Source organism: Hemiscyllium ocellatum, chromosome 17 (genome assembly GCF_020745735.1).
Source record: "Hemiscyllium ocellatum isolate sHemOce1 chromosome 17, sHemOce1.pat.X.cur, whole genome shotgun sequence".
Lineage (NCBI taxonomy): Eukaryota > Metazoa > Chordata > Chondrichthyes > Orectolobiformes > Hemiscylliidae > Hemiscyllium > Hemiscyllium ocellatum.
In genome coordinates this window covers 74,540,411-74,550,298 of record NC_083417.1, presented here as the reverse complement: position 1 = coordinate 74,550,298, position 9,888 = coordinate 74,540,411, and the positions used below count along the sequence as shown (strand labels likewise).

Sequence of the window (9,888 nt, the reverse complement as noted above, 5' to 3'; positions counted from 1 at the left end):
TCTCAAAGCTTTTCGCTTGAATCACTGTGTGTATTCCAATAAGATTATCAGAGCTCTCCCATTTCTCCTGAAATGATTATCTCTTGTTGCAACAAGGTATGACCACAACAATTCCAACTGTTCACCTCCCATACCTTCTGCTTGTTGCTTTCCACCCCTCACCCTCTGCTGTTGGAAAATGGAGTAAAGTCCACTCACTCTCTGTGGTTCTCACACTTTGATGGCTCACTTCTTTCACTCTCTTTGTGGAACTTGATCCAGTCATGAATTAAGTCATTGGTCAGTCTTCATTTGCATTTGTTACATTGATGGCTCTGGGGTTTTTAGTTTTTGACAAGACTGCTGGTAGCAGGCCACATTTCAGTGGTGCTGTAAGTCCTGATTTCTGGCAGAAGCACCTTTCGAGTTTCCACTGTTCTCTCTCCTTGGCAGTCAGCTTGTCGATGGTGTGGTGTACTAGTCACATGGTGAAAACTGTCGGCTTTTGCTAAATGAGGAAGCAGGAAAACCACACTTGACTTTCCAAGCTTTTATTCAAAAGGATCTGATGTTGGAGTGAAGGCTGATAGCCTCTCCACAATGGGAATAATCATCTCCAGCACTCAACTAGATTTTCCCTCTGAAATGGAATAGGTGCACGCTGTTTCCACTGTCTATCTGGGGCAGTTTATAGCCTGGCGTTCAGTCACTACATGACTGCTGATGGGTTGTGCGATTGTAAGAGAAGCTGGTGATTAAGGTGATGAACATGAGAGGGTTAATCAGAGCTAAGCTGTAGCTCCTAACACTCTGATATATAACAGCCAATGGATGGAGCATCAGCCAGTTTTGGGAAGTTTGGGGACTTTTACAAGTTGTAATTATTAGAAAGTATGTTACCATCAGTACCATATTATCTGTACATAGTTATGAAGGTGGAATAAACTGTATCTTATTGTCTCAGGAAGTTTAGGCTCTGTCAAGATCACTAGGTTCAGGACGTCATTACAACCTTGGTTCAAACATGGACAAGAGAGTTGAAATTTGGGGTGAGTGACAGTAAGTGTCCTTGGCATCAAGGCGTTCAACCGAATGTGGCATCAAGGAGCCCTTAGTAACACGGGAGTCAGTGGGTATAAGGGCGCAAACTCACTGCTGTTTAAGATCATATGTGGCACAGAGGAAAATGGTTCTGGTTCTTGAGATCAGACTCCAGGATATATCTGTAGAGGTTTCTCAGGTTAGTGGGTGAGGCCCAACCATCTTCAGCTGTGTCATCAATAACCTTGCCATTGTGGCCAGACGGATGCTTCAAAATGATAATGTTTATGATGGATTAGATGAAGAATGGACTAGGACTAAAGCATGCTGGGAAATGGAAACCAGCCTTGACCAAAGTGACTATGCTAATAAACATGCTGCAGAATCCAGACAGGCTGCAGCTACCAACAGTTTGCAACAAACCTGGCAGCTGCAGACCTGATAATACACACCCGAATTTGGGTTTGAATGAAATCAGAGGAATGTCATCCTTAAGGCAATTGGAAACATTGGCGTGTGTACCAGATACAGGGCCGCCTCACAGACTCACTTGGAGAAGGCTACATGCACTCAGTACCACCAGGAATGGATGCCTAAGGACCGCCCTGCCCTCAACATGCCAACGCTTGGTTGGGTCCGATCGATCAGGGTGATTGAGTCTGATCGCTCCATTGGTGAACGTGAAGACCTGCCCAAAAGGGGACAAAACCTTGGAGTATAAGAATCTCTGCAACAGCAAGCTCAGCGTGGTAACTCGAGACCCACCACCGAGAAGAGAAGGCAACCCTGAACTCATCGGGAGATGAAGGCCAGACAAGGTCACCACATGGAGCAAGGCCAGCTCCTAGTGTTGTGGGATATGATCATCCCGAGTTAGGATAAAGCACAAGATAGATTTATGGCATAAATTGTTGGCTTATAGTGTACTTTGTTTGGATAGTATTCATTGTGTTCAATAAATAAATATTATTGTTTATTATTATTAAGAGTCGACTCAGTTCTTTGGTGAGATTTCAGAATTGAAACACATTGTGTGGCAGGTGCAACACCACACCCACAAGGTCAGAACTGAGAATGTTCATTTATCATTGATCACAATGTTCAGCACCATGGCATCCCTCCTCAGATACTGCTACAGTCCATGTTCCAATGCAACAAGATCTGGATAATATCCAGGTTTGGACAAACTAGTGGCAAGTGACTTTCATGTCACACAAATACGAGGCAAACACCATCTCCAAAAGCAGACAATCTATCCATTGCCCCTTAACATTCAACGGTGTTACCATCACTGAATCCCCCACTATCCAAATCCTGGCAGTTACCATTGACTAGGAACACAAATGGACTCGCCGTATAAATAGAGTGGTTACACCAACAGGTCAAAGGAATGGACTACTGCAGCAAGCAACTCACCTCATGGCCAGTGTTCCCATCTACTTTCATCCAGCTATGCCGTCCTCTGAATCAGTTTTGTGGCAGCGACTACCGGAATTGGCACTCAAAGCCACGAGCAGAGTGCCGGTGATGATCACCGTGTATGCAACCGTGTAACTCCGAGCAAATGATGCTCCTGACTCCGGGAAGCCTGTTCACCATCTACAAGCCACAGGTCAGAGTAAGATGGAATATTCCCCACTTGCCTGGATTGGTGCAGCTCCATCGCTACTCAAGGAACTTGACACCATCCAGGATAAAGCATCCTGCTTCTTTGGCACTGCAGTGATTGTAACAAGGTCAGCCAGGTCAACAGAATAGTACAGGAGTTCCCTGATTGGGGCAGTGAATCTGGGAGCCCTGGCTAACAAATAAAAGAGGAATGTCAGAGATTCCAGGAACTGAGGAGGAAGTGAGGACTGCAGATGCTGGAGATCAGATTCGGAAAGTGTGGCACAGGAAAAGCACAGAGGTCAGGCAGCATCATCAGGAATATCAGAAACATGGACTCTCCTGCTTCTCGGATACCTTTCCAGCACCACCCTTTTTGATTCTGAAACCTGACTCTGATGAGGCAGTAATAAAGTCAAGGACAGTTCATGTGTAAATAAACAGAGACATGGAGGTGGGATAACAGCTTCTGGGGAGTTATTTCAGGCACCCCATACATTAACATTCACTCCCTTCAACACCAGCACTCAATGGCAGCAATATTATTGATAAGACGCACGGCAGAAATTCACCAAGGATCCTTAGACAACACGTCTCAAACCCACGACCAATTCAATCCGAAGGACAAGAGAAATAGGTACATGGGAACAACATGACCTACAAGTTCCCTCTAAGGCACTCACCATCCTGACTTGGAAACATATCGCTGTTCCTTCAAAGTCGCTGAGTCAATATCCTGGAATTCCCTCCCTAAGGAGATTGTGGGTTTAAGAAGGCAGCTCCCCACCACCTTCACCAGGGACAATGCTGGTCAGACAGTAAATAGTAGCCCAGTGAGCCTCTGTCTGTCATCTCCCCTGGAGGGAAGGCAGCCTTTGGGTGGATGACGAAGAAGAGCAAGGCAGCTGTCCCTGATATCCTGGACAACATTTATCCCTCAATCCACATCATTAAAACTGATTCAGAGTAACCTACTGTACAGGAGAAGCCCTTCAGCCCATCAAGTCTGTGCTGCCAGAAATATACTATCCCCTACATTATCCCACTTTCCCACACTAGGACCCTTGCCGTGAATGATATAATATTTCAAGTGCTGATCTAAGCACTTGTTAAAAATTGTGAGGTGCCCTGACTCAACTGACCTCCCAAGCAGACTCTCAGCACTCTCTGGGTGACTGCTCTTTCCTCCAATTCCTTTGAAACCTCCTTCCATTCACTTGAAAATGATGCCCCTTTGTAATGGCTCCTCAACTAAAGGGAAGCAGCTGCTTTCTATCCACTCCGTCCATACCCCGACGAATCTGATCCATCTCGATCAGGTTTCCCTCCCAACTCTCTCTGCTGCAAAGAAAACAATCCAGGCTCATCCAACCTCTCTTCACAGCGAAAACGCTGTGCCCCAGGCAATAACCTGGTGAATCTCCTTTGCAATCCCCTCCAGGACTATCACATCCTCCCGATAGTGTGCAGAGTGACACACAGTAGTCCAGCTGTGGCCTCCTCACAATCCTGTACAGAATGTCCTGCTCTTATAATTAATGCATCTACTCATACAGATCATTGTTAATGATTGATTAACAACTGATTATTACAATGTAGGTTGTGGGATATTGCTGTGTACGTAGTTCCTGTTGTCTCTCAATTTTGACAGTGACTGTGTTTCAAAAGGTTCACATAGACCATGCAGCATTTTGTGAGGTACTGAGTTGGGGAAAGGGGCTATGTAAATGCAGCTGTCCCTGCCTTTTCCTCCTGCAGTGAGTTATTTTGATGTTAATCTCACTTCCTGCTCTGAGCTGCCTCTCCGAGGGGGATTCAGTCAATCAGGAAGCTCGATTGCTCTCATTGTCTCTCTCTCTCTCACCCGGAGAGGGAAGTTGGGGTTGGGCTGAGGGAATCGAGATGACAGTTTGCTGAGAAACACTGACCTCAGAGGATCCAGCTGCTCGTGCTCCTGTCTCCAAGAATCCCACTCACAGAACAACATGAACTTCCCATTTCAGGGAGAACAGCCATGGAGGACCAATTCCAGGGAGAGCTGTCATTGCTGGGGCACTGGGGAAGTTTCAGGGGGTGTCCATATTGCTGACTGGGTGCAGTTTCTCCAGGATATAAAGCAGGAGCTGACAGCTCCCTCATCAGCCACACTCCCTCTTCAACACTGAACACTCCCAAGGTGAGCCAGGCCAGGATGAGGACAGCACTGTGTGTAGCTGCCGTTGTGGTGGGAGCACTGGCAATCTGCTTGATCCAGGATGGTGTGACTGCCGCTCCAGGTAAGAGAGAGGCTTCCTTCTTCCCAATCTTTACTCAGAACCTGAGAATGAGGAAAACAGGAACAGTTTCCAGAGATCATGCTGGTTTCCATTGACTGTTTGCGTTACTTATTAGAGTTAATGTAATAATTCCTCCTGACTCCATTCAGAGACTGTGGGCCAATGTTTCCAAATAGAAACAAAACAGAGAGAGAGAGAGAGGCTACTCAGCCCATCAAGTTGCTACTAGATCTTTACTAAGGTGATTCAATTAGTTAATTTAGCCTTCTCTGTTTGTCCAATTCCTGTCAATTTAACTTTCTAGTCATCGAGTCAGAGAGACATCCAGCATAGAAACAGACCATTTGGTCCAACTCATCCAGATATTCTAAATTAATCTACTCCCTATTGCCAGCATTTGGCCCATATCCCTCCATAACTTCCCATTCAGACAGACATTGAGATGTCCTTTAAATATTGCAATTATACCAGCTTACAACCATCTCCTCTGGTAGCTCATTCCATACACACACTACCCTCTGCATGAGAAACATTATCCCTTAGGTCCCTTTTAAATCTTTCCCTCTCACCTTAAACCTATGCCCTCTAGCTCTGAACTCCCCTGCCCTAGGGAAATACCTGAACTATTCACTCTATCCACACCCCTCATGGTTTCATAAACGTTTATCAGGTCACTCCTCAGCTTTCCGATGCTCCAGGGAAAATGGCCCCAGCTTATTCAGCCTCTCCAGATCGCTGAAATCTGCCAATCCCAGCAACTAACTAATAAATCTTTTCTGAATCCTTTCAAGTTAAACAACATCTTTCCTGTAGCAGAGAGACCACAATTAACACACAATTCCTAAAGTAGCTGAACCAATGTCCTGTACAACAGCAACATAGCCTAACTCCTACACTCAGTGCAGTGACCAATAAAGGCAAGTGTGCCAAACATCTTCTTCACGACCTTGTATACCTGTGACCCTGCTTTCAAGGGACTAAGAACCTGAACCTCAAGCTCTCTTTGTTCGGCAGAATTCCCCACGTCCGTACCATTAAGTGGATCAATCCTGCCCTGGTTTGCCTTTCCAAAATGTAGCACCTCATGTTTCTCGTGTGGAAATGGCCGGGAGACCTTCCTCAAGAACACAGAGGTCTGAGAGGAGACTTGATGGAGGGTTTGGAGCTGTCTACGGGTTTGATCGGTGGATATGGGAAAGATATTTACACTTGTGATAGAGAACAGAACTAGGAAAAATCTATTAACTGTAAACAGTTCTTAATCAATCCCATTGGGAAGTGAGAAGAGCATCCTTTACACAAAGGCTGGTTAGAAAATGGACCCAGAGAGCAGAAGGAGTGGTCAATGTGACTAACATTAGATTAGATTACTTACAGTGTGGAAAAAGGCCCTTCGGCCCAACAAGTCCACACTGACCCTCCAAACAGCAACCCACCCAGACCCATTCCCCTACACCTAACACTATGGTCAATTCACCTAACCTGAACATTTATGGACTGTGGGAGGAAACCGAAGCACACCCACACAGAGAATGCGCAAACTCCACACAGTTAGTTGCCTGAGGTGGGAAATGAACCCAGGTCTCTGGCACTGTGAGGCAGCAGTGCTAACCACTGTGCCATCGCGCCACCCAAGATGCTTGCAAGAGAAGTTGGATATACAGAACAGGGAGCAGGATATGTGGATGGGGTGAGTGAGTTCTGTGAAAGGAGGGTTTAAACTGCAGCAGGGAGCAGATGGGCTGAATGGTCTGTGTGCACTCAGAGTGTTCCTAGATGAAGACGTGTAGGATACGGTGGCGGTGTGAGAATGTGCTGTGAATGTGCTCAAGGTTTCACTGTCTCCATTCCTCCTCCTCCACATTGCAGCTGGCTCTGTGACTGTCGATTGCTGTGAGAGCTTTAAGACCACTCGCATTCCTCATAAACGGCTCGTAAACTTCACCAGGACAGTTGGCTGCTCTACCCCCTCCATCATGTGAGTGTTTCACGGTGTTTTTATCACAGTCTGAGGAAATGAAAGGGTTGGAGCTGGTGGCTGTGATTCTCTGATAATCATAATCTCATCTCACTCTTTCAGCTTCACAAACAGGAGGAAGATGAGAATTTGTACGAGAGCGAGTGAGAAATGGGTTCAAGATGCAGTGGCATTTCTGGAGAAGAAACTGGGGGTTTAAAGAGAAGAACCTCTGAAAGCACAATCTTTCAATCCACTGGAAACGCATGGAGTGTTGGACTGACTGGCGTTACACTGGGGGACAGGCAGAATGGAGAAGGTGGATCCACAAACTGATTCCCTGATCACTTGCAATATTCCTGTTGCTGTGCTCATTCACATGAAAGACTGGGGGCAGTAACTAATTAACGTTCCCCATGTATTCTCCAATCCTCAGACTGAGTGAAGAGCATTCATGGAACAGGGGAAATGTGACTGGATAACAATGGGACAGACTGAGGGAACAGTCAGTCTGACACTGACTCCAGCAACTGTCCAGCTGATCCCAGGATCTTCCCACAGGCTTGAATTCAGCACAGCCGGTCGGGTCTGTCCCTGCCCTTACTGGAGTTTGTTTGCCTGTTCCCTTCACCCACACTGGGCAAAGATATTGTGGCACACCTTCAACCCCAACTCCCTACTGGGGGGGTGAAGTGAGGGGCACTCTGAGCTGGGGGTCAGTCACTGTGGCTGGGGGTTGGATTGTGATTCGGGCAATGGGGAAAGTATATTGGAGGTGGGTGTGAAGGTCAATCTCTGTGGCTGGGTTGGGTAGATCAGTCTCTGGGGTTAGGAGATGAATCAGACTCTGGGGTGGGTGTGGGTCAGGCACTGGAGGTGTTGATGTGGGTTTACGCTGGGGATGCTCATGTGGTTCTGTCTCTGGGGCTGGGTTAGGATAGTCTTTGCAGGTGAGGGTGCATCAGTCTCAGTCAGTGATGTATAGCTCTGTGTCTGGATGTGGGTGTGCCTAGCCTCTGGGTGTGGGGGCTCTCTGTCGGACTCCCTGAACAGCACACTATAATTCCATTAGTAATCCCAGAATGGTTGTGATATTTCCCTTTCCTCTCCCTCATTGCCTCACTGAATTCCCAGCTTGTGATCTTTGTCCATGACAATGAAATAAAAAGTGTTTCGGAAGAAAGTTTTCTCTGGTTTTTCTGTCTCTGAGAAACTTCATCATTCAACTTTCGGTTTGCTGAAGAAAGAAACTGCTTTGAATTTCCCGCCAGTTTTCACCATCACCTTCCATTGGTCATTTTATATTCAGGGGGTAAGACAACTCAGCTGATTGGCTGACAATGGGGGGTATTGACAGAATAGAGTGTGCTCATTTACATACATTTAGATGTTATTTAAATACATTTACATCACATTTGCATCATATTTAGTGTATGAAATCAGATGATTTGGCCCAAGCTGTGATTATGCCCTGGTCATACCCCACTTGAGCAGTTCTAGGCATCACATCTTCGGAAGGATACACTTGGAGGATACACAATACAGGAGAAACTGAGGACTGGAGATGCTGGAGAGTTAGAGTCGAAAAATGTGGTGCTGGAAAAGCACAGCAGGTCAGGCAGCATCTGAGGAACAGGAGAGTTAACTTTCTGGGCACAAGCCCTTTATCAGGACTACAATGTGGGCTTATAAAAATGATATCATGACTTCAGGGCTTCAGCTATGAGGATAGGTTAAAGAAATTAGTTCAGTTCCTCTATAATTTAGAAGGTTCAGGAATGATCTGATAGAAATGTTTAAGATATGAACAGGAAAGAGGGGAGAGACAAAGATAAACTATTTACGCTGATTGGGGATTATTGAACTAGTCATATTTTTTTAGATTAGATTAGATTTACAGTGTGGAAACAGGCCCTTCGGCCCAACAAGTCCACACCGACCCGCCGAAGCAAACCCCACCCATACCCCTACATTTACCCCTTACCTAACACTACGGGCAATTTAGCATGGCCAATTCACCTGACCCGCACATCTTTGGACTGTGGGAGGAAACCGGAGTACCCGGAGGAAACCCACGCTGACACGGGGAGAACGTGCAAACTCCACACAGACAGTCGCCTGAGTCGGGAATTGAACCCGGGTCTCAGGCGCTGTGAGGCAGCAGTGCTAACCACTGTGCCACCGTGCCGCCCACATATAATCTGAGAAAGATTTTTATACACAAAAACTAGTATATTTTTGGAAATCTCTTCCACCAACATCAGTAAATGCTGGATCAGTTATTAATTTTAAATTTGAGGTAGATAAGCAAAGATATTAAAGCACAAGTGCCAAGAAAACATATATGGAGTTATGCCACAACGTAGCCATGATTTCATTGAATGGTCGGAAGAGGCCTGAGGGGCTAAATGGCCTATTCTTGTTCATATGTTTCCAAGTGCACATCTCTATCTACCACAAACTGCCCGCTTCATCTCAGTCAGAACCCCATGTCTCTTGTTATCACTGTCTCCCAATGTAATGGTCCTGTCTTCTCCTCCATGTCTTTATACACTAACTGTGGTAACAACAGAATGGTCACCCAACATCTAACACAGGGGACATCATCACAAAAGCGATCAACGTTCTGGCTGTAGCTCACGATATGACTGCAGCAGTCTGACCCCAGAATGAAATCTGGAATAATAGATCAAGTGCACCTTGTAAAAATTCTTCAAAATGTAGTAGTCAGCTCCTGAAACAGTCGGTCAAGCTGGAGAATTTCTTCAACAACAGACGTTGATTTTAAAAAAGACAAAACAAAGAGGTTATCAGGATAAAGAACTACAGTAAAAAGAAATTTAAAATTATGTTTAGTTTAATATTTTAAGTTCCCCAACACTTTGCAGCAATTCCAATTTGGAGAAATTACACCTCCATATTAAATCACTGAGTTTGACACAACTGATTCTCCTCAGATCTGCTGTGTGAGCTGTGAGGTTTTCTTACATCAATACTCAGAGTGAGCTGGTTATAACTGAGCAGGTA

General features: G+C 45.7%; 1 protein-coding gene across 1 annotated transcript; it reads left to right on the top strand.

Annotated features, from left to right (window-relative positions):
- Positions 1-4,496: 4,496 nt before the first annotated feature.
- Positions 4,497-8,005, top strand: LOC132823826 (C-C motif chemokine 5-like). Its single transcript, XM_060837878.1, has 3 exons — positions 4,497-4,904; positions 6,774-6,882; positions 6,985-8,005. The coding sequence occupies exons 1-3, from the start codon at positions 4,820-4,822 to the stop codon at positions 7,079-7,081; spliced, it is 291 nt and encodes a 96-aa protein (XP_060693861.1). The 5' UTR covers positions 4,497-4,819; the 3' UTR covers positions 7,082-8,005.
- Positions 8,006-9,888: the final 1,883 nt, after the last annotated feature.

Excerpts from the sequence above, each read along its gene's own strand:
- LOC132823826 (XM_060837878.1), top strand. The coding sequence starts at position 4,820 with ATGAGGACAGCACTGTGTGTAGCTGCCGTTGTGGTGGGAGCACTGGCA. Across the intron at positions 4,905-6,773 it reads TGGTGTGACTGCCGCTCCAG|CTGGCTCTGTGACTGTCGAT; the intron begins GTAAGAGAGAGG and ends TCCACATTGCAG. Across the intron at positions 6,883-6,984 it reads TGCTCTACCCCCTCCATCAT|CTTCACAAACAGGAGGAAGA; the intron begins GTGAGTGTTTCA and ends TCACTCTTTCAG.